The sequence below is a fragment of the Ursus maritimus genome, unplaced genomic scaffold, assembly GCF_017311325.1.
Source record: "Ursus maritimus isolate PB19 unplaced genomic scaffold, ASM1731132v1 scaffold_33, whole genome shotgun sequence".
Taxonomy (NCBI): Eukaryota; Metazoa; Chordata; class Mammalia; order Carnivora; family Ursidae; genus Ursus; species Ursus maritimus.
Genome location: NW_024425897.1, coordinates 2,742,356 through 2,766,190, shown reverse-complemented (window position 1 = coordinate 2,766,190; position 23,835 = coordinate 2,742,356). Strand labels below are relative to the sequence as shown.

The 23,835-nt window shown below is 43.2% G+C and overlaps 1 protein-coding gene across 1 annotated transcript in view; it reads left to right on the top strand.

Moving 5' to 3' along the window:
* Nucleotides 1-23,835, top strand: part of CLTCL1 (clathrin heavy chain like 1) — a 92,491-nt gene that overhangs the window by 29,680 nt on the left and 38,976 nt on the right. The window contains exons 4-15 of the mRNA XM_040619401.1: nucleotides 4,703-4,864; nucleotides 7,288-7,401; nucleotides 10,277-10,450; nucleotides 11,164-11,361; nucleotides 14,190-14,390; nucleotides 14,479-14,631; nucleotides 15,443-15,565; nucleotides 17,105-17,242; nucleotides 19,790-19,954; nucleotides 20,518-20,698; nucleotides 22,043-22,206; nucleotides 23,333-23,458. Of these exons, the coding sequence (XP_040475335.1) occupies nucleotides 4,703-4,864; nucleotides 7,288-7,401; nucleotides 10,277-10,450; nucleotides 11,164-11,361; nucleotides 14,190-14,390; nucleotides 14,479-14,631; nucleotides 15,443-15,565; nucleotides 17,105-17,242; nucleotides 19,790-19,954; nucleotides 20,518-20,698; nucleotides 22,043-22,206; nucleotides 23,333-23,458 (1,899 nt within the window). The remainder of the gene's footprint in view (nucleotides 1-4,702; nucleotides 4,865-7,287; nucleotides 7,402-10,276; nucleotides 10,451-11,163; nucleotides 11,362-14,189; nucleotides 14,391-14,478; nucleotides 14,632-15,442; nucleotides 15,566-17,104; nucleotides 17,243-19,789; nucleotides 19,955-20,517; nucleotides 20,699-22,042; nucleotides 22,207-23,332; nucleotides 23,459-23,835) is intronic.

Here is a 23,835-nt window from a genome sequence, read left to right as displayed (position 1 = left end):
CATTCCCTTTCCTAGAATTCAGGATGTGGTGGGACTGAAAGTTCCAAACCGGAAGCTATCTAAGGCCCCCCGTAAGCTTTTGTGTTATGAAGATGCACATCTCACTCATATCACTTAGGAAATTTCAAGGGTTTCAGGAGTTCTGTGCCAGGAACAAGGGACAAAGACTGAATATGTATTTTTCACTGTATCATACTAACAAGTATTCAGCAACAACAAAAACCCACGGGCATAAGGATAGACATGTAGATCAATGGAATAGAACGGAGAGTCCAGGAATAAACCATACATGTGTGGCCAACTGATTTTTTTTAAAGATTTTATTTAGAGAGAGAGACTGACACCATGAGCAGGAGGGGCAGAGAGAGAGAGAGAATCTCAGACTCCACGCTGAAAGTGGAGCCCAGTGTGGGGCTCAGTCCCAGGACCCTGAGATCATGACCTGAGCTAAAACCAAGAGTTGGACATTTAACCAACTGTGCTACCCAGGCACCAATTGATCTTTTACGATGGTGGCAAGACCAATCCATGAGGAAAGACTATTCTCTTCAACAAGTGGTGCTGGCACACCAGGATATTCAAATGCAGAAGAGTGGAGTTGGATTCCTACCTTGTACCATATATAAAAATTAATTCTGGGCTCCTGGGTGGTTTAGTTGGTTGAGAGTCCAACTCTTGATTTTGGCTCAGGTCATGATCTCAGGGTTGTGAGATTGAGCTGGGCCTGGGGCCTGCTTAAGATTCTCTCTCTCTCTCTCTCTCTGCCCCTCCTCCAGCTCACATTCACTTTCTCTTTCTCTTTCTCAAATAAATCTTTAAAAATTAACTCAAAGTGGATCAAAGACGTAAATATAAGAGGCAAAACTGTAAAACCTTTAGAAGAAGATGTGAGGAATGTTCATGACTTTGTATTTGGCTATGGATTTTTAGATATAATACCCAAAGCATAAGCAACAAAAGGAAAAATAAGTAAATTGGACTTTGTCAAAATTAAAAACATTTGTGAATCAAAAGACATGGTCAAGAAAGTGAAAAGACAACCTACAGAATGGAAGCATTTGTAAATCATGTATCTGAGAAGAGTCTAGTATCTAGAATATATAGAGAACACTTACAACTCAACAACAGAAAGATGTCCCAATTAGAAAATGGGTAAAAAGACTTGAATAGACATTTATCCAGAGATACACAAATAGCCGACAAGCACATGAAAAGGTGTTCAACATCATTAGTCACTGGGGAATTGCAAACCAAAACCATAATGAGGTACCACCCATTGAGATGGTTGTAATTTTTTTTAACGGGAAATAACGAGTATTGGCAAGGATGCAGAGTTATTGGAATCCTTGTGTGTCAGTAGTGGGAATGTAAAATGGTTCAGCTCCCGTGGAAAACAGATTGATGATTCCTCAAAAAATTTAACATAAAGTTACCATTTGACCTAGCAATTCTACTTCTAGGCACCGATCTAAGAAAAATTATGAAAACACACTCATACAAAAACCTGTGCACAAATACTCATAGCAGCATTATTTGTAATAGCTAAAAGATGAAGACAACCCAAATGTTCACCACTGGATGAATGGATAGACAAAATGTGATTTATACATAAAATTTATACATAAAGTGGAATATCACTTAGCACAGAAAGGAATGGAGGACTGATACAGGCTACAGCGTGGATAAACCTGGAAAACCTCACTGAGTGAAACAAGTCAGACACAAAAGTCCTCATATTTTGATTCCATTTATATGAAATATTTAGGTGAATCTGTCGAGACAAAGACTGGTGGTTGCCAGGGGCTGGGGCGCGGGGAGATGGCGACTAACTTTTAATAGGCACAGGGATTTTTTTAGAGGACGAAAATGTTTTGAAACTACACAGAGGTGATGGATGTACAACATTGTGAATGTTCTAAATTTCACTGAATTGAATCCTTTAAAATGGGTAATTTTAGGTTATGTGAATGTCATCTCAACAAAAAGGAGACCAGAGGAGAACATGGAGGGTGGATTTTGGCCCATAGGCCATAGTTTGCAGCCTCCTGTCTAAGCATTTGCAAATGTTTCCCCTTTGTTAGAAACAGCTTTTCCTTTTCACCTTGTGACCTCTTACTCCAGCTTGTCATCAGGAAGCCTTTCCTGACCCACCAGACTGAGTGAGCTGAGTCACAGCATCTTGCCCTATCCTGGGCCAGAGCAGTTAGCACCCTGTATTGCTGTTGCTTGCTTCCTTGCCAGAAACCCTTATCATGTGTCTTTAAGGGAAAGGTCTGGGTCACACTCACTTTCCTTATCCTTAGCCCCTCGCATGGTGCCTGGCACAAAAGGAAGCATTTTTGCATTGAATCTTTGTCAGCTACAGTCCTCAATATGCCCTTTCCCAAAGCACACAACACTCAGCACCCCTGTGAGGTGGACTTTACCAGCAGGAGCCTTAAGGCTCAGAAGCAGGTAGCCTCTAGGGGGGTCCATGAGGACAGGCAGCGCAGGAGTCCAGGTCTCAGTCTTAATCTCAGGTGTTTTCTCTGCTCCACATACCTCTTCTTGGCTTTAGTCTTTTCTAGCATGGGGACTCAAAGGTACTGTCTCCATATTATCTCCAGTCTTCCCATCCTCACCTGGAAGGGTGAGTCTTTGTTCTGTCCTTACTCTTATTTAGAAATTTTCTTGTTCATTCTTCTGTTAAGTGTGCACACAAATGTCTACCAGTTGCTCCCCTATTTCTCCCTCCTTCCAGCCCTTGGCAACCACTGGTCTACTCTGCCTCTCTGGATTTCCCTATTCTGGATATTTCATATGTGGAGATCCCTATTCTGGATATTTCATATGTGGAGATCCCTATTCTGGATATTTCATATGTGGCCTTTGTGATTGGCTTCCTTCACTTTGCATGTTTTCAGGGTTCATCCATGTTGTAGCATGAATTGGTACTTTGCCTAGTACTTCAACATAAGTCTCTGCAGTAGAAAAGTACAAAGGAAAGGTTCTTTAAAAAGAAAAATGTTGAAGCCTTTGTTCCCCTTTTTAAGGAGTGGGGGTAGGTGGCAGATACACTGAGGATCTGAATTTTACCCATAGACTGCATGGGGGCTCATTTGGCTGGGGTGGCAATTTGAATGTTGAATTCTAGGAGTGTGAGCTGTGATGCTGTCATGTCTCATTTACTTACGTCTCTTTACTTAGCTTTTTGAGCATTTGATATTGGATACAAATATATTGAAATTCTTTGCTAGAAAATGTAAGTTCTAAGTTTTATAAAAGATATTAGCCTTATTGGGGTTTATTTTTTTTATAATGATTTTTTATTTTATTATGTTAGTCACCATACAGTACATCCCCGGTTTCCAATGTAAGGCTCGATGATTCATTAGTTGCGTATAACACCCAGTGCATCATGCAATACGTGCCCTCCTTACTACCCATCACCGGTCTATCCCAATCCCCCACCCCCCTCCCCTCTGAGGCTCTCAGTTTGTTTCTCATAGTCCATAGTCTCTCATGTTTCATTCCCCCTTCTGATTACCCCCCCTTTCTTTATCCATTTCTTCCCCTACCGATCATCCTAGTTCTTATGTTCCATAGATGAGAGAAATCATATGATAGTTGTCTTTCTCTGCTTGACTTATTTCACTTAGCATTATCTCCTCCAGTGCCATCCATGTTGCAGCAAATGTTGAGAACTCGTTCTTTCTGATAGCTGAGTAATATTCCATTGTATATATGGACCACAACTTCTTAATCCAGTCATCTGTTGAAGGGCATCTCGGCTCCTTCCACGATTTAGCTATTGTGGACATTGCTGCTATGAACATTGGGGTGCATATGGCCCTTCTCTTCACTACGTCTGTATCTTTGGGGTAAATACCCAGTAGTGCAATGGCTGGATCATAGGGTAGCTCAATTTTTAACTTTTTAAGGGACCTCCACACTGTTTTCCAGAGTGGCTGTACCAACTTGCATTCTATAGGGGTTTATTAAATACAATTTTTGCTATTTATAAATTTCAGAAAACCCAATACAATTTTTGCTATTTATAAATTTGATTATACTGATTAAACTACTGATTTAAACTACTGCTTAAACTACTCTTTTAACACTTTAGAGTTTTTCTTCCCAAGACTGACTTTATATGAATACTTATGTGTATGTGTGGAATGTATGTATGTATAGATTTACATATACAAACATTGAATATACACTTACACATATACACAAACATGTATAAATGCATATCTCTCTGTATACACACATTTTAGGTTTAACAAATTGGAACCATCTGTCTTACTGTTTTGTAGTTTTATTTTTTTCCTGGTGTTTGCAACCATCTTTCCACATCAGATTTAGAGTTGTATCATGTCTTTAAGGCCTAATAGGCTTTTTTTTTTTTAAGATTTTATTTATTTATTCAACAGAGATAGAGACAGCCAGCGAGAGAGGGAACACAAGCAGGGGGAGTGGGAGAGGAAGAAGCAGGCTCCCAGCGGAGGAGCCTGATGTGGGGCTCGATCCCAGAACGCCGGGATCACGCCCTGAGTCGAAGGCAGACACCCAACCACTGTGCCACCCAGGCGCCCTCCTAATAGCCTTTTTTATTAGAAAAACTATATCAACATTTGAGACTTTCATTTTAGAAACTTTTGTTTTAACAGTTTATATCCTCTCTTTTCTCTCCCTTTCATTGCAAAACGTCTTGTCTTAGCAAAACCGTGTAGTTGGGGCAATGCAGCTCTACTCTGTGGATAGGAAGGTTTCACAACCCATAGAAGGCCATGCTGCTGCTTTTGCAGAGTTCAAGAGTGAGGGGAATGCCAAGCCTGCCACCCTTTTCTGCTTTGCTGTACGTAGTCCCGCAGGGGGCAAGGTAAGTTCTCCACTTTGTCTTCTCCCTCAGAAAAGTGTCCTGAGTCAGTGCTGGGAGTCTGTACAAGTGTAAATTGGTAGCTACTTAGCCAACATTTCAAAACCAGTTTATAATTGGGAGTGGGGGATGGCCTGCAGGTGCTTCATGTAAATGAAGGCTCTTACAATATTGAGAACAACCCACCTATTGTACATGTTGGTGGTTTCACAGTCAGTCTTTGTAAAGTCAGTGATGTGAGATCAGCTACCAATTAATTGGTCCCTTTGCCCTAAAGGTCCTCTCAGAGTCTGTTGAGCATGGGCTAGGCACACATGGTTTCTGCTCTCACACAGCAGTCTCATGGAGGCAACAGCTGTGAAAGAACCTGAGCGTGCTATCCTAACCTAAGGCGTGGGTCCAGGTGGTGGGGCTGGGGTGGGACCCCAGGGGAGCTGCAGAGAGAAGGCCATGCTCTGGGAGCAGGTTGAGTTTTGTTAGGCTCAACCACATGGCTAGCATCTGTTTGGCAGGGCTGTTGTGGGCAGAGATGTGAGGTGTAAGAGTTCAGGGTGTAGGGGAGACCTGCGGTTCCAGGGTTTTATCACTCACCTGGAGAGTGGCCTCAAAACAGGGTCCTTATCTTAGTATACTCTTGCCAGAAATACTTCCTGAAATCATTATTTTGAGTTGGTCACTAGCCCTGAAGTGTTCCCCAAAGAAGAACACTAAATCAATATGTGGTCCCAAACTTCCTCATCTTAAATATCCCTAATTGGATACTTTGGTCTCCTGTGTAATATACATCATGCCCTCCTTAGTTGAGAACCAGTAGAAAAAATATCAGGCAAAAATATCAGCGTGAACAAAGAGCTTCCTCTACCCTATCCCTTAGACTGAGGCTTTCCGCCTTGTCACAGACAGAGCCGGGCAGCCACAGGCACCCTTACAAGGGCAGAATCTGTCCCATCGAGCTCCCTGTGACGAAGAGCACACCAGAACAAGCCCCGCTGTAAGACAGGTGTGCCCACTTATCTCCTGGACTCAACTGTGAGGCAGGCAGGTCCCCTCCGGGCAGGCACCTAGGAACAGTCTTCCATGGCGGGGACCCCGACAGCAGCTATCCCAAGAGCGGCCTCATTTTGTGGTTGAATCTCACTTCCCCTACCACAGTGGCAGTCATGGGTCCCTTCAGTAGTTTTCTCAGCCTGTGCCCCTTGCACACACCCCTTCCAATTCAGCCCAGCTGCACTTACAGGAATGGCTCAATAGTCTCCTCATATTGATCTAAGCTTTGTCTGGACTCCAGTTCCTTGTTCCTTTCTCACAGGCAGGTACCACTTGTCCATAGTTGCGCCGTTCTCCCACCACCTCCCAAAGAAGCTTGGCTTCCTTACCCATGCCCCCACTTCTGTTGACAGTGCCACCATCCTTCCCAACTCCCAGGCAAGAAACCACGGCTCTCGAGCTCCATTCTGTTCCTGTTGCCACTGTCCGTCCTCTAGCAAGTCTCCCATCTGTGGCAGATGAGGCCCTTGTTACCCATATTTGGGTTAGAGAATAGTCATTTATTAGGTCCTCAGACCCACCCCACCCCTGAAAAAGAATTTTCCCAAACTACCATTTCTCTTAAAGTGCCTGTATGCTAGGAGTTTTAGTCTCCCTGAATCTTAATTCACAGTGGCCCCTGGTTGCTTGCTACATCAGCCCTCCCCTTCTAGCCCATCTCTCTGCTTACCTCAAGCCTCTTTGGTGTTTCCCCCTCCTCTGTGCCAGGCCAAATCCAAACTATTCTCTAAGTGTACACTCGTCAGTTTCTTCTGCTGGGCACCCCCTGCAACCCTTGTTGTTTTGTGTCTCTGATCCACCCCTACTTGTGATTTTTTCCAGACTTGTTTTAGCTTTGGTACCTTTTCATTAGATGAGAGGAACTTGACGCTGTTCTGATAAAAGCAGGATTGGAGCCCCTTATCTACTCTAATTCTTCTTGATTCTCCAAAGATTCTTATGCACCCCCCCCGCCCTGCATAACCTTGAGAAACTCTCAGGCCTTTGGCACAATCGACCCTCTTGTGAGTCTGGCGTTCAATTATGAGAACTTGTCTGCTAACTGGTTTATGTTAGCCTGAGCCATGTCCAGGAGAGCCCCTTGCTTCATGGGCTTCTACACTAAAGCCCAGAGAGGGGAGAAGTGACGCGGCCAACATGCTGGAACTAAATGTTGCTCGGGTTTCCGGTGCTGGTTTTTCCTGTGTCCTTGATGATGGGCAGCAGGTTAGTGAGTAGCATGAGCACTCCAACCAAGAGACTGTCTTGTTTTGTTTGAGTGTAAGTTTTATCATTAGCCCTACAAAGCATGGGCTGTGGCTCTGCTTACCACTGGGCATTGGTTAACATCAGTCTGCCACCAATATGCTGACTTAGATTGGCTTGAATCTCTTCTCTAGTTGCACATAATTGAAGTCGGACAGCCTGCAGCAGGAAACCAACCTTTTGTAAAGAAAGCTGTGGATGTGTTTTTCCCTCCAGAGGCTCAGACTGATTTCCCAGTGGCTATGCAGGTATGAATGTGCTGCCCATTACATGAGTTAGAACAAATATGGATCTTGGGGAGGGGAACAGCAGGTAGCCGGTTCCTGTGCTTCAGAAGATGCCTGAATGGTTATACTAGAACATGGAGAAGATGACGTCGATGCTCCTGTTCTAGCTCATGCTGTCTTAACATTCTCTGGAGAGGAGCACTCTTTTCTACAAACAGGGACTTTGTCCAACTCACATACCACAAAGTCCCAGGCCTTTTCCTTATTGTAAGAGATTAGATGTTCACTGTAGTACGGAAATGTAAAGAAGAAAACAATCTTTGTAGCTGAACCAATTGGATGTAAAATATATCAAAGATCTCATTACTTGTCATATTTAAAAAGATATACTTTCTGAACAAAATTGGGATCATATTATATATGTAAGATCATACAATTTACTCTCCCTTTTTGGCCTTTTGCTCAGTACATCATAGGCATTTGGTATGACATAAGGTATGACATTCTTTGTTAATATTTTGGAGAACTAAACCTTATTTTTAGGGATGCACCATAATTGTAGGATGGTTTAGCTATTTGCTTTTTTTTCTGTTCTCAAATATTTCACAATACTTAATGATGATTTCTTTTTTAATTGTTTTTTTTAAATGACAATTTTTTAATCTTGATTTCTGGAAATAGGTATGTGATCAAATGCATTTTTTCCACAAAGTGAAATTGGCCTTTTTTCTGTCTTAGAGAAATATATATTGTCCATAAATTTCCAACAGTATCATTAAACATAATGATAGAATTAAATCGCAACTGAAATCCTACCCCACTGATAATTGTGATTGCCCCTTTGGAAGTATCTTTGTATGCCTGCATTTGTGAAGATTATACAAATAGAGGGTTTTTTTTTTAAGATTTTATTTATTTTATCAGAGAGAGAGAGAACAAGCAGGGGGAACGGCATGCAGAGGGAAAAACAGCTAAAAGCAAAGAGCCCAATGCAGGACTTGATTCCGGGACCCTGGAACCATGACCTGAGCCAAAGGCAGATGCTTAACCAACTGAGCCACCCAGGCATCCCTACAAATAGAGTCTTATGAAATGGCTTGGCACTGGCCTTCAGCTTTATGACCTTCTCTAACTGTGTCGTAGACCGCCCCACACCAATTAAATGTATATAGTACATTAATATATATATATGTAAATAATATTTTAACGTCTGTATCATCTGTTCTGTGGATATCTCTAACTTATCCCCCGTTGGGTATTATGTTTACAGTAAACACTTCTGGGAGCATTGTTGTCCAATGCTCAGTCCAAGAATAAACTCCTACAAGTGAAACTACTGGACAGTGTCCAGCGATGTTCATGCTCTTCCTGTGATTATTGTCAAGATGGGATGGGTTTACCACTCATATGAATCTTGTTAATTGCCTCTTCCTGATCTTGGCATTTTTTCTCTTGGGGTCTTTATCTTGTAAGAATTCTGTGTAGTTTTTGGATACTAAGCGCCTGGTGTGTTTCAAATAAATATTCCTCCCTAGTCATAGCAAAAGTTTATTTGTGGTGTGTTCCACCTTGTGGAAGATTTGTATTTGTGTGTGGCTTCGGTATCATGTTTTGAAAAGAATTCTACACCCCAAGGTGATGAAAATATTCACCCATATTTGCTTCTTTTACTTTCTAACTTTTTATGTAAAAATCTTTGACCCATCTGGAATTTACTTTGATCTAAAGAATAAGATGAAGAACCAGTTCTTTTTTTTTTTTTTTTTAACATTTTACTTATTTATTTGACAGCGAGCACAACCAGGGGGAGTGGCAGGCAGAGGGAGAGGGAGAAGCAGGCTTCCCCACTGAGTAGGGAGCCTGATGTAGGGCTCGATCCCAGGACCCCAGGATCATGACCTGAGCTGAAGGCAGACACTTAACTGGCTGAGTCACTCAGTTGCCCAAAGAGCCAGTTCTTTACACTCATCCCCCTTCCCCATATAGCCAGCTGGTTATATCAGCATTGTTTACTGGTTAAAGTCTGTTTTCCACTGATATGAAATATCTGTTCACTCATGTTAAATTCTTATATACGTTCGATTCTCTTTCAGGGTTCTCAGTTAAGTTCTGTTTGTTTCTGTTTCTTCCTATGCTGGTACTCACTTTATTTTTTACTATCATACTTTTATTTCTTTTTTTAAGATTTTATTTATTTATTTGACAGAGAGAGAGACAGCCAGTGAGAGAGGGAACACAAGCAGGGGGAGTGGGAGAGGAAGAAGCAAGCTTGCACCAGAGGAGCCTGATGCGGGGCTCGATCCCAGGACTCAGGGATCACACCCTGAGCCGAAGGCAGACGCTTAATGACTGAGCCACGCAGGCGCCCCAACTACTATCATACTTTTAAAATTACTGTTTGGGGTGCCTGGCTGGCTCAGTTGGAGGAGTATGTGACTCTTGATCTTGGGTTCATGAGGTCAAGCCCCACTTGGGGTACAGAGATTACTTAAATAAATAAACTTGTTAAAAAATAAAGTTACAATAGGTTTTATAATTTTTAAAAGTTTATCCAGAACTTTCTCCTTATTTTATGAACTCAAAGCTTTTTCTAAAGGATTTGGTAAGGAAGTGGAGGAGAAAATAGATAGACCTGAAAGACAAATGGAATAGCCTGATTTATTGGACCTTTATTTGAGAGGAGTCAAGGAAAGTACTGGCTTTAAAACTAGTTCTCAAGTGGGTATGACTGGAATCAACTTGGGATCCATGTCTCAGCAGCACTCTGCTCCCACCAGTGATAAATGATCTATTGGGCTAAGGAACTCAAGGTCCTCTTTCATCATTTGTGAGCTCTTTTGTCCTATTTGGTGGCTTCTCCTTACTTTTCTACCTGTTGCCCTCTGTCTTTCTCTAGATTGGAGCCAAACATGGTGTTATTTACTTGATCACGAAGTACGGCTATCTTCATCTGTATGACCTAGAGTCTGGCGTGTGCATCTACGTGAACCGTGTTAGTGCTGACACGATTTTCGTCACTGCTCCACATGAACCTACTTCTGGAATTATCGGTGTCAACAAAAAGGGACAGGTATGGAACTTTGAGGTTTCATCTTCCACCTTTTCCATTCACTGGGCACCGGAGCTTAACTTTTCCTCCTCCTTCAGGAAAGTAGTCAGATATAGTTAGCTCCTGTTATTCAACTTACACCCATATCTCCCTTCTCCTTCATACCATCATTTCACCTCTGAGACAGCACTATTCTTAACATTGGATTGATTCTGAGAAGAGTAGCTCCCTTCCTACATGAATCTTCTACCAATGGAACAGTGATACACACCACTAACATGTTCAGGCCAGGCACGGGTTGATTGGGGAGGGTTGAAAAGCAGGTACTATGCTACCTAAATTACCTTTCTCAACTAAAATTAAAAAGACAGTTAAAAGAAGGAAATCTGTGCTTTAAAAAAAAAGAACATTGAGATGAAAAGCTCTCAGTTCCACCCACCCAAATAGGCCATTTTGGTGAGTCATCTTGAATGCATCACTGGTTAGTGTCCATGCAACATGATATTTTGCTCACTTGACCATGCTGGAGCTCTACCATGGTATTCTGCCATTTGTGCCATTAGGTGTTTGGCTCCTGTGCATCCTGTCACTGTCAGAGCCAATGTTTTAGACATACCCAGCATGAGCCTTAGAGCTTTGCTGCTACTGCGGTGCCCCCGAGCAGGATGTTGGCAGTATGTATATATGGAGCACTTTTCTAGGTTAGGCCAGTCTCACTTGTTGGGTCTTTATAGGTGCTGTCCATTTGTGTCGAGGAAGATAACGTTGTGAATTATGCAACCAATGTGCTTCAGAATCCAGACCTTGGTCTGCGTTTGGCCATTCGTAGCAACCTGGCTGGGGCGGAGGAGTTATTTGTGAGAAAATTCAGTACCCTCTTTGCGCAGGGGAGCTATGCTGAAGCCGCCAAAGTAGCAGCGTCTGCACCAAAGGTAATGGCCCTCGGATGCTTTGCGCCAGTTTGAGAGTGAAATAAATTATAAAAGCATTCCACTACTGATGTTGGCGTATCTTAACTGTTTTGTTACTTGTTTTAGCTTTAAAATTTTGCGCCAATGGCATGACAACAATGAGACAAATCAATGAAAAGCATGATCCTGCTGCAACATTTTTTAAAAATTCTCTTTCTGTTCTTATCTATGCACATATGTATTTCACACCCAGCTTCTTAGCATTGAAAATGCAGAACTATATTATATATCAAGTGGTTGTACCACGTTTCATTTAGTCACATTCTACTCTGGACTTTCTCCACTCATCTGAAGTGTAACAGTACTGCTTAGGGCATTTTCTTTGATTTATTTCATTAGGATAAATTGTCCTGGGGCCTAGTTCTATTTCTGAGCAGATAAAGTGTTTTGAGTTGCTTCTCCTTGAAAGGGATTTTTCTGTCTTTCGATTGATGCTTACAAGCAAACCATTTCTAGTTTTCACCCAGGACTTTGAGTATTTTGAGGGTTTTTTTGTTTTTGTTTTTTTTTTAAATGTGTTTATTTACATATTTAAATTCCAACGTAGTTAACATATAGTGTTAGTTTCAGGTGTATAATATAGTGATCCAGCAATTCTATGCATTACTCAGTGCTCATTAGGATAAGTATGTTCTTAATCCCCATCACCTATGTCACCCATCACCCCAGCCACCTCCCCTGTGGTAACTATTAGTTCTCTATAGTTAAGAGTCTGTTTTTTGGTTTGTCTCTTTTTTTCTTTGTTCACTTTCTTTCTTTCTTAAATTCCACAGATGTGTGAAATCATGTGGTATTTGTCTTTTTCTGACTTATTTCACTTAGCATTATGCTTTCTAGCTCCATCCATGTCATTGTAAATGGCAAGATTTCATTCTTTTTTTATGCCTGAGTAATATTCCATTGTGTGTGTGTGCCTGTCTATCTTTTTTTAATAATAATTTTTTATTATGTTATGTTAGTCACTATCCAGTACCTCATTAGTTTTTGATGTAGTGTTCCATGATTCATTATTTACGTATAACACCCAGTGCTCCAAGCAATATGTGCCCTCCTTAATACCCATCACCTGCCTATCCCAATCCCCTACCCCCTCCCCTCTGAAGTCCTCAGTTTGTTTCCCAGAGCCCATAGTCTCTCGTGGTTCATTCTCCCTTCTGTTCACCCCCCCTTCATTCTTCTCTTCCTTCTCCTACCGATCTCCCTATTTCTTATGTTCCATAAATGAGTGAAACCATATGATAATTGTCTTTCTCTGCTTGACTTATTTCACTTAGCATAGTCTCCTCCAGTCCCGTCCATGTTGCTGCAAATGTTGGGTAATCGTTCTTTCTGATGGCTGAGTAATATTCCATTGTATATATGGACCACATCTTCTTAATCCAGTCATCTGTTGAAGGGCATCTCGGCTCCTTCCACAATTTAGCTATTGTGGACATTGCTGCTATGAACATTGGGGTGCATATGGCCCTTCTCTTCACTACGTCTGTCTCTTTGGGGTAAATACCCAGTAGTGCAACTGCTGGATCATAGGGTAGCTCTATTTTTAACTTTTTAAGGGACCTCCACACTGTTTTCCAAAGTGGCTGTACCAGCTTGCATTCCCACCAACAGTGTAAGAGGGATCCCCTTTCTCCACATCCTCTCCAACCTTTGTTGTTTCCTGCCTTGTCAATTTTTGCCATTCTAACTAGTGTAAGGTGGTATCTCAAGGTGGTTTTGATTTGAATTTCCCTGATGGCTAATGATTTTGAACATTTTTTCATGTGTCTGTTAGCCATTTGTATGTCTTCATTGGAGAAGTGCCTGTTCATATCTTCTGCCCATTTTTTGATTTGATTATTTGTTTCTCGTGTATTGAGTTTGGGAAGTTCTTTGTAGATCTTGCATACCAGTCTTTTATCTGTAGTGTCATTTGCAAATATCTTCTCCCATTCCGTGGGCTGCAGGAATCCATCAAAATCATAGAGGAGAACATAGGCTGTAACCTCTTTGACGTCGGCCACAGCAACTTTTTTTCATGACACATCTCCAAAGGCAAGAGAAAAGAAAAAATGAACTTGTGGGACTTCATCAAGATAAAAAGCTTCTGCACAGCCAAGGAAACAGTCAAAAAAGGAATTTGAGTATTTTGAATTAGAATATAATGGTCATAGAACTTCACTACTGCAAGGCTGTTTTAGAAGCCTAATTCTCACCCTTGCTAGAAGTCACCTGTGGGACTGAGACCCACTGTGTTTGTGGTCTTTTTTTTTTTTTTTAAGATTTTATTTATGTATTTGTCAGAGAAAATGAGAGCGAGAGAGAGAGAATGCACAAGCAAGGAGCGCAGCAGGCAGAGGGAGAAGCAGGCTCCTCACTGAGCAAGGAGCCTGATGTGGGACTTGACCCCAGGACCTTGGGATCATGACCTGAGCCAAAGGCAGACACTCAACCGACTGAGCCACACAGACGTCCCTGTGTTTGTGGTTTTTGCTGAAGGTGGAAGCCATTGCCTTGGTAGAGGACTTTCTGACCCTGACAATTAATTCAGTGTGGAATTTCTGTTGGCAGACTTTTTTTTAAGATTTTATTTATTTATTTGAGAAAGAGAAATAGAGCACAAGCAGGGAGGAGAGGGAGAAGCAGGTTCCCTGCAAGCAGGACCCTGAGATCATGACTTGTGCCTAAGGTAGACACTTAATGGACTGAGCCGCCCAGGTGCCCCAGTTTGTTTTTTAAATACAAGCTGGTTAAGTAAAGGGGGAGCTTGTGATTATAACATAACAACTTCCATTTCCATTTGTCATCAGGGAGTCTTACGTACCAGTGACACAGTTCGGAAGTTCCAGAGTATTCCCGCCCAGCCTGGGCAGGCCTCTCCTTTGCTCCAGTACTTTGGAATCCTGCTTGACCAGGGTCAGCTCAATAAACTTGAATCCTTAGAACTTTGCCGTCCAGTGCTTCAGCAGGGACGCAAGCAACTCTTAGAAAAGTGGCTGAAAGAAGATAAGGTACAAACACGAAATCACAACCCTCAGCACAGTTTGAAAATGAGCTCACAGGTCTGGTCCTAATCTTGCCCTCTTTGGCACACCACAGCTGGAGTGTTCAGAAGAACTTGGAGATTTGGTCAAAACTGCTGACCCCACACTTGCTCTGAGTGTGTATCTTCGGGCGAATGTGCCAAGCAAAGTTATCCAGTGTTTTGCAGAAACAGGCCAATTCCAGAAAATTGTCCTCTATGCCAAAAAGGTAATGCATGCCTAACCATTAGCATTTCACAGAGAATTAATTTGTGGTGGGTGGTTGCTGATTCTGAAGTTTATAAAATACCTTTCCTTCTATGGAAGTGCTCTAGTGTGAGTTGTTGGTGTTGCTGTTAGCATCTGTCATTCAGTGATGAGGATCCTATTTTATTCTCATGTTTATGGTCCTTGTGGTTCTCTTCCAGCTGGGGATTTTCCTATAATTTTTTTTAAAGATTTTATTTATTTGGGAGAGAGAGAGGTAGCAAGAGAGAGCAGAGCATGAAGGAGGGTCAGAGGGAGAAGCAGACTCTCCATTGAGCAGGGAGCCCAAAGTGGGGCTCGATCCTAGGACCCTGGGATCATGACCTGAGCCGAAGGCAGATGCTTAACCAGCTGAGCCACCCAGGCGCCCCTTCTGTAATTTTATCTTGTTCTTTATCTCCCTTCTTCCTCATCCCCCTCAGCACCAACTGTGTGTTAAACCCATGTTTCATCAGGCTTCCCCTGCAGCTTGTTCCCAAAGCTCACTGGCCTGTGTGCTGGGTGTTGGTCAGAGCTGGCACACTGGTTGGGGTGACTTCTTTGTGGTCCCGGCTGTTTGTGTAGTTGACTGCACCTCCACGTACACAGCATCATCACATCGAGGTGGATGCTGTGTTCGGCACAGGCCCAGCATGTACACATGCTGATATTGCTCCTCGTTTCTCTGTAAACACAAGTTCAAAACAAAGGATGGGAGCTTTTTTTTTTTTTTTTTTTTTTAACCATTCAGGGTGTTTTGTTTATTTTTCTGTTGAATGTTCCCTTGCCCCTAGGTCGGCTGTGTCCCAGACTGGATCTTTTTGCTGAGGAGTGTGATGAGGGTCAGTCCAGACCAGGGCCTGCAGTTTTCTCAAATGCTAGTGCGAGAGGAAGAGCCATTGGCCAACACTGACCAGGTGAGCATCAGTTGGTGGTTTGGGACAGGTTTTTGTGGCTTGTATGACTATCAAGAAGATTCTCTTTTGTTTTTCGCTTACCAGTGTCTTGTTCTTTTCTTTGTCTGCTAGTAATGTTCCAGTTTTAAAAAATCTGATGTACCAGGGGAGCTTGTCTTCTAGTCTTTTATTGTTTGAATACCTGTCATTTACATTTGTTTTGAAGTATTTTAGAGGATTTTTGTGTCAAGTTGTGAGGATCTTAATTCTTTGTGTGGTGGTTGGTGGTGGGGAGTGAGGATGTCATTTGAGAATGGTAGCCCCACCCCCAGCCCCACCTCATTATCCTCTGTTGACTGAGGCCCCCTGAACTCTGCCTGTGTACCTGGTTATGGTGAGTGTTTTCGAGCCTGCAGACTTTCATCTTGTGGAGGGTCTGGCTAACCTGCAGTTAGGTGAACACGAAGCTTACTTTAGCCTAACGTAGTTAGTGTTTAGCTATAAACACATGTCCAGTCACCTTCAGTAAACTGTGTACAAGGGGCTCTGAGTAATACAGGATATGTAACAAAGCTTGAAGCAAGGCAAAACCAACAACCGGTATAGATAAGTGCAATCATAGTGGGTTTATATACATCGTGGAATTTGCAGGGATTTTGGAGATCATGATTAAGGGGTTTGAGCCAAATTTACGTAGATCTCAAGGGGAAAGAAAACTCCAGATTACATCTGGATTATATTTCATATTTTTAAAGTATTTTTAAAAATTTATTAGAGAGAGCAAGCGCACAAGCAGGGGGAGCAACAGGCAGAGGGAGGGAGAAGCAGACTCCCCACTGAGCAGGGAGCCCAATGTGGGACTTGATCCCAGGACCCTGGGATTACACCCAAGCTGAAGGCACTTAACCAACTGAGCCACCCAGGTGCCGTCTAAAGTATTTTTAATATAAACTTTTTTCTTGTACTTTAAACATGAAAACAGTTACACAGTCATTAAGTTCATTACCTAGATTTCACTTCGTATTAAGGCTTATTCTTTAATATCTATTTAACTAATGATTGGTATCTAAGTCGGTGTTTGCATTTTCCTAACTGTGCCTGAATAACGAGAGTATAAGGACTAGACAATAGGTGTTGATTAAGTAATGGATTGTTAAGATTGCTTGAATCACTTCAGAGAATTTGGGGGATTCACACTGATAAAAGTACTTCCTTTGATCTACTTGAGTAAAATGCCCTGTTGGTGAGTACGACATGGGTGATATAATTTCACAAAATTACCTAATAAATAATGGCCATGAATTACTTGAATTTTGATAATAAAAGAAAATGTAGGGGCGCCTTACTGACTTACTCAGAAGACTCTTGATCTCAGGGTCTTGAGTTTGAGCCCCATGTTGGATGTAGAGATTACTAAAAGAAAGAAAGAAAAACTTTTTAAAAATGCAAAGGAAGGAACTAATTACTGAGTTTCTAAATGAGATTCAATTTCAGGAACTATTTGAATAGGAAAATAAAAGCCATTTCCTTTGGGTAAATGTGGCTTGCTATCTCTTTCAGATTGTAGATGTTTTCATGGAAAACAGTTTAATTCAGCAGTGTACTTCCTTCTTGTTGGATGCCTTGAAAAATAATCTCCCAGCTGAGGGGCACCTCCAGACTCGCCTATTGGAGATGAACCTGATTCATGCACCCCAGGCAAGTGCCGTTTCTAGGCTGAAACCAAGGGACAAATGACCTGTTTCACTTGTGTGTGGGACTTGTACACCTAAACACAGTGCCTTTGGCCTAGGATGTGCTCGTGCTTCAACGGACATTCTCTAGGACCTTCCTACAAGAGATTTTCAGAATCCGTGGTGCAGAACTTCCATAGAAACAATTACAGTTGGGGCATCTTTTCTTTTCTTTTTTCTTTTCTTTTCTTTCCTGTTCTGTTCTTCTCGTTCTTCTTTTCTTTTCTCTTATTTTCTTCACTGTGGTAAAGTATACATAACAAAATTTACTATTTTAACCATTTTTAAGTGCACATTTAAGTGGCATTAAGTACATTCACATTATTGTGCAACCGTTACCACTAGATATTTCCAGAACTTTTTATCATCACGAACAGAAAACCTGTACCCATTAAGCGATAACTCCCCATTCCATCCCCCAGCCCTTGGTAACCCCCTATTCTACTTACCTTTTCTATGAATTTGCCTGTTCTAGATATTTCATATAAGTGGATTCATATGATATTTGTCCTTTTGTTTGGCTTATTTCATTTAACATATTGTTTTCAGGATTCATTCATGTCGTAGCATAGATTAGAATTTCATTCCTTTTTATGTCTGAATAATATTCCATTATTTATGTGTATACCACATTTTGTTTATCCATTATTTGTTAGTGGACATTGGGTTGCTTTCACCTTGTAGCTGTTGCAGATAGTGCTGCTGTGAATGTTGGTGTGCAGGTATCAGTTTAAGTTCCTGTTTTCAGCTCTTTGGGACATACACCAGAAGTGGAATTCTGTATGTAACTTGTTGAGGTACCACCATACTGTATTCCAAGCAGTTACACCATTTGATATTCCTACTACAGTATACGAGGGTTCCAATTTCTTCATATGTTTGCCAACACTTGTCATTTTCTGTGTGTGTTTTTTAAAAAATAATAGCTATCCTAAATGGGTGTGAAGTGGTGGCTCATTGTGGTGGGGCATTTCTTGAACTGAAAGTTGGGGGGGATGTTAAATCATATGTATATGCTTTTTTGGATTAATTTTGGATATGTATGGAGGAAAGGAGTTTGGAGAAATTTACATCAAGCTGTTAACCACAGTTGTCTGAGTGGACAGGATCATAGTTCACTTTGTTCTTTACTTATTTGTCTTCCAGTTTCTTTTTCTTTATAATTATGTATTGTTTTTGTGATTAGGACACACTATGTTAATTATATTTTCTGTGATTTCAGGTTATTCCAATCCACGAGTTAGCTGCTCTTTTGTGGGTCATATCCCACCTCTAGGAAACAAAAGTGCTATTAATTTGCTATTTGGTGTTCTGTTGAAATCTTACGACTTAGTGATTATATATGACAGCTTTTAATAAACGAGCTTTGAAACAGGAACTAAACACCACTCAGGAACTGAGCAGATAGACCCTAAGAAGAGCCCAAACCCAAAAGAGGGGCAGCCTTGATGGGGCACAGCTGGGCACAACACCCGAAACATTGGGGCAGTCTTCTCTTTATGTCAGAGTCTGGATGATATTTTCTTTCTTGGCTCATCTGTGTTTTCTGAGTTTTTTAAATGACACTATTGCTATAATAAGGGGGACACTTTTTTTAAAAAAAGAGAATAGTAAGGAGCAGTGAGGTCTGAAGAAAACAGGGTGGGGAGCATCAGATAAGTTCCAGATATTACAAAACTCTGCTCTCAGCACTTGGTTTGGATTATTTCCTCTCTAGGGACCCCAGAGTGTGCATTACCCTGGAGCAGCATGAGATTAGACTAGGTCTGTGGTCACTGTATGCTTGGTTGGTGCTCCATATCCTGGAAGGAATGGGAAAGAGTGTACTGGGTGACACCCAGGAGCATGTCTCATCAAGACTCACTAATAGATACTGAGGGTCAGATCATTTAACAAGGCAGCAAGGTTGCTTGTTGACTCACTCATTCTTAGTCCAGAGGTTGCTTATTTAAAGATGATATTAAGCCTCATCAGAATTCTTTCCAGGAGTGTTAGTTGTTTTTCAAACATACTCCCCCCAAAAACACACACACACCTAATTCTGCCTTTAACCAAATTGAGAAGTTTAGAGATTTGTTACTTCCAGGTCTAATTGTAACTGTTGCTAGTCTAAGGATTGAGCTCATTAAAGAAGGAAGTCTTCGTAGACTCATGCCCTCACATTGACCTCTACTTGCCATAGAAAACTGTCCAAATATGATGGCTGAAAAGCCACAACAGTAGCCTGGCCTTATCCCAGTAGCATGCTTTAGGGCAGAGCCTTAGCCTTCTATACATACCCGACTCTGCACCCTAGGAGGACAGAGCCTTGTTTGAAGAGCCTCAGGTGACTTGGGGAAGGTTGGCTAGGGCTCTGCTTGGAGGTGGGCAAGGACCTGGATCTGGTAAAGCCCCTCTCTCCTGTGAGTACTTTCTGGAGCTGTGCCCTGGGGCGGGGGGGTCGTTTGAGCCGCTACGCCTAAAAAGTTATTGCCACAGTTCAAGCTTTCTTCCTGACCTCACCGTTTCATAGGTTGCAGATGCCATTCTTGGAAATCAGATGTTTACTCATTATGATCGGGCACACATCGCCCAGCTCTGTGAAAAGGCAGGCCTCCTGCAGCGCGCACTGGAGCACTACACTGACCTCTACGACATCAAGAGGGCTGTGGTCCACACTCACCTCCTCAATCCCGAGGTATGGCGCACCTTTGGGGCACTCCTGTGGTGGATGACACCACCTGTCATTAGGTTCACATGCTCCCAAAATTTCCCTGTGTCTGTGGTTGTGGGAGTGTGGCATGAGCCTCGTCGCTGCTACACACCATTCTCATTCAGCCCACACACAAGCTCCACTTGCTCACCCACTCAGCTAGGCTCACATTACCTCTTTCTTTCCATCGTCTACCTTTGACTTAGCCCAAAAGAGAGAACCTGTTAACCACGACAGCTCTAGCAGGGTTGTATAAACCGTTAGTAGAAGCTAATTGGTATCGCATTCCATTTACAGGATAGGTTTTTGTATCAACTGTGAGGTGTTGCAGGTTCTGTGACAGCTTGTTGAATAGTTGAGGTTAGTGTCTGAAGTTAACTCCTCGCTTCCACTTTTTACCACAAGAGATAGTTGCTTTTCAGTCCTTTTAAGGGAAGATTCTTTATATTTTTCACATTCAGTGGGAAAAATTGATCCAGTTATGTTGCCAGTGTTGGCTGCATCTGGGATGTTACTTAGCTGTGGACAAACTCTTTCTTGCTTCCCAGTGGCTCGTCAGCTTCTTTGGCTCCTTGTCAGTGGAGGATTCTTTGGCGTGTCTTCATGCTCTGCTGTCTGCCAGCATCAGACAGAACCTTCAGCTGTGTGTGCAGGTGGCCTCCAAGTACCACGAGCAGCTGGGCACACAGTCCCTGGTGGAGCTCTTTGAATCCTTCAAGAGTTATGAAGGTAAATTTCACAGCCTCTAGCCAACTGCACCTCCCCCGCAGGTGTCGGTGTCTGCCTGCCCGCCCTCAGAGTCTTCCTTCAGGGCAGGCCGACGTGTTGGTCAACGGCAGAAGATTTCTGCTGTTTGGTGTGTGTTACCCAGCTTTGTAGCTTTTTTGGCATTTGCAAAGGAAGCAGTTGGCTGGTTGGTATTGGGGTGGGGATGCTTAGAATCCCCGTCGATTCCCTGGAGCCTCTGTGGAGCTGAGCATCTTTGTCACACATTCTGCTGAGTGTTCACCAGAAAACCTGGCCGATAGCGCTGGAGTGCATGGCCCTGAGAGGGCAGCCCCTTTGGCTTCCTCTGAGTAAGAGCCCCATGGAGGCTCAGTGGTGTGTGATTGTTGGGCTGGCAGGCCTAACTGGAGTTGGCTTCCTCTGCTCCCTTGTGGGCATCACACTGAGAATGTGCTGGTGGAGGGATGGCTTTCCCAGGTGGGGTCTGCTGGGTCAGGCTAGGGCAGGGATAGAAACTGAGCATTTGTCCAGCGAGGTATTAAGCCACTGTCCTGGGCCTAGTGAGGCTGGGATGTTGGAGGAGCGAAGGTAAGACCTGCCTTCAGAGAGCTGCCCATCTTGCCAGAAGACGCCATCGCGGGAAAGGCTGCAGCAGCAATTAGGTTACGTGAGTGGGGAGATGGCAGTAGAGTAAGGTTGGTGGGAACTGTCTGCCTTCAGGGTTCTGGTTCCTTCCCCCCCAAAGACCTCCTCAGGGAAAGTGGTTTTCTCTGGAGTAACCTAATCTGTTCTTGTCACCAGCACCTCCTGGCTGGCTCCTGTGAGAGTCAGGAGGTGGTCAGTTTCTGATGAATATTGGTGCTCTCTGAGTCACCTTGCACCCCAGTCCACAGTGGTTCCATGTGTGGCGGCAGCTCAGTGTCAGGGAGCAGACTGTTTGGAGGCTCCCACTGAAAGCCTCTGCTTTCCTCTCTTCCTGGTTTGTCTTTTTAGAGTAGCAGTCACACAGCCCTCTTAGGTTACCTCAGTTTGAATTATTCTTGAAGATGACCTCCTAGGGTGTGCCTGGGCCCCAGAAGGATTCCACATACACACACGCAAAGTATTTCACATCAGAACATCTCAGATATACCTCCCAAATTTCATGGAAATCTGACTAGCTATTTGAGGGAGACGCCAAAGCAAAAGAACTTCACATAGATTTTGTAAGTTGCGAGTGGGCTGTGTGAGCTGGGAGAGTGGAGCATTGCTGTTGTGGGCTGGACCACCAAGGGCAGGTGGACTTCGACTATGGAAAATGCAGGTAGATATTATGAGGGCGTAAGATGGAACAATCTCTCTTTGTAGGCCTCTTCTACTTCCTCGGCTCTATTGTAAACTTCAGCCAAGATCCGGACGTGCACTTGAAATACATTCAGGCTGCCTGTAAGACGGGGCAGATCAAGGAGGTGGAGAGGATATGCCGGGAGAGTAATTGCTACAACCCAGAACGGGTGAAGAACTTTCTGAAGGTAAGTGTGTCCAGGTGTCACCTCCTTCCTTAAGCAAACCATCAGGCAGCTGCCTAAGAGTTAGAAAGCTGGCTTTTTCTCCATCAGTGTTCCCTGGGTCCTTAGCTGCTCTAAATTCGCCTAAAGTTCTTGGAGGAGGCCACTGCTCATTTTACAGTCCTAGACCCCGCGCTCTTAATTATCTGATGTGTGAGTAGAGGGAGTTGGCTTATTGCTGCATTATGTTTCAACAACATCCCAACTGTGCCCCTGTTAATTAGGTTGGGAAAGTCTATAGAAGCAAATAAGCTACTCAGTGCTAGGGGCATAAAAAGCAAGAAGGGTCTTTCTTCCTCATGCACAGACGGGGGTGGATGTGGAGCTAAGTGGGGTGGCTTTCTTTCCCACCATCTCTCAAGGATCAGGCTGGTGGCTGCTTTGCCATCTTCAGCATACCACCTTGAATGTTGCCTTCCCAGTCAACTGGAAGAAGGAAAGAGTCCAGAGGAGCCGGCACTGGTGGTTTTTATGGGTGAGACTGCAGGTGGCATGTGGCATTTCGATTCCCATTCCATTAGAGGAAACTAGGTCACGTGGCCACACTCAGAACTGCAAGGGTGCAAGGGCACCTGAGATGTGTCATGCACGTATGGCCAAATGAGCGGAGGCATTATTTCAGTAGACTGTGGAGTGGGGGGCAGCCCCCTGCACTGATGGCTGATGTTCCATGGAGTATGGTTGCTTGTCCAGAAAGGCAGCCCTTATTGGCAGGTGTTCTCGAAAGTAGCCTACACTCTCTGCTGCTGGGTCTGGGTCAGATTTATACATAATGAGCTGCTTGTCTTAACCCAGAAGATACTTGCTTTTGGACCAATTTGCGATGTTATTGCCAGATTTAACAGAGTTCTTTTCTTCTTTAACCAAGTAGTATTATCTTTCTGTTACTTGTTTCCCAAGGCAAACACTATATCCCCAAAAGCAAATACCTTAAAACAATAGCATATCTAGAACAAAGTCTCATCCTGGGTCTCCTTGGGGCCACTCTCTATGGAAGCAGTGCCATCTCTGTGCTGATTCATGGTCCCTGCAGTCTGGCTCTGGGGGGTCTTCACTGCCTGCCTTATTTCTGTGCTTTCCCAATTCGCAGGAGGCCAAGCTCACAGACCAGCTTCCCCTCATCATCGTGTGTGATCGGTTTGACTTTGTCCATGACCTCGTCCTGTACTTGTACCGCAACAACCTGCAGAAGTACATCGAGATCTACGTTCAGAAGGTACTACTGGGACCATCACTGCCGGCTCCAGGTGACACCCGGCTGCCTTTGTGCCTTGATTGGTGGTAATAGTCTATACCTGAGAGACTGCCTCTGACCCCTGAATGTGTCTGAGACTGGTAGTATTATAGCTTGGGCTGCCATAGCAGAATACCACAGACTGCATGGCTTCAGCAATAGACATTTTTAGAGGCTGCAAGTCCAAGATCAAGGTGCTGACCCCATCACCTTGGGTTGGTTCTGAGGCCACTGTCCTTGGATTACAGATGGCCACCTTCTCGCTGTGCTTTAATATGGCCTTTTCTCTGATTAGGGCCCCACCCTTATGACCTCAGTGAACCATAATTACGTCCTTCAAGGCCCATCTTCAAATACAG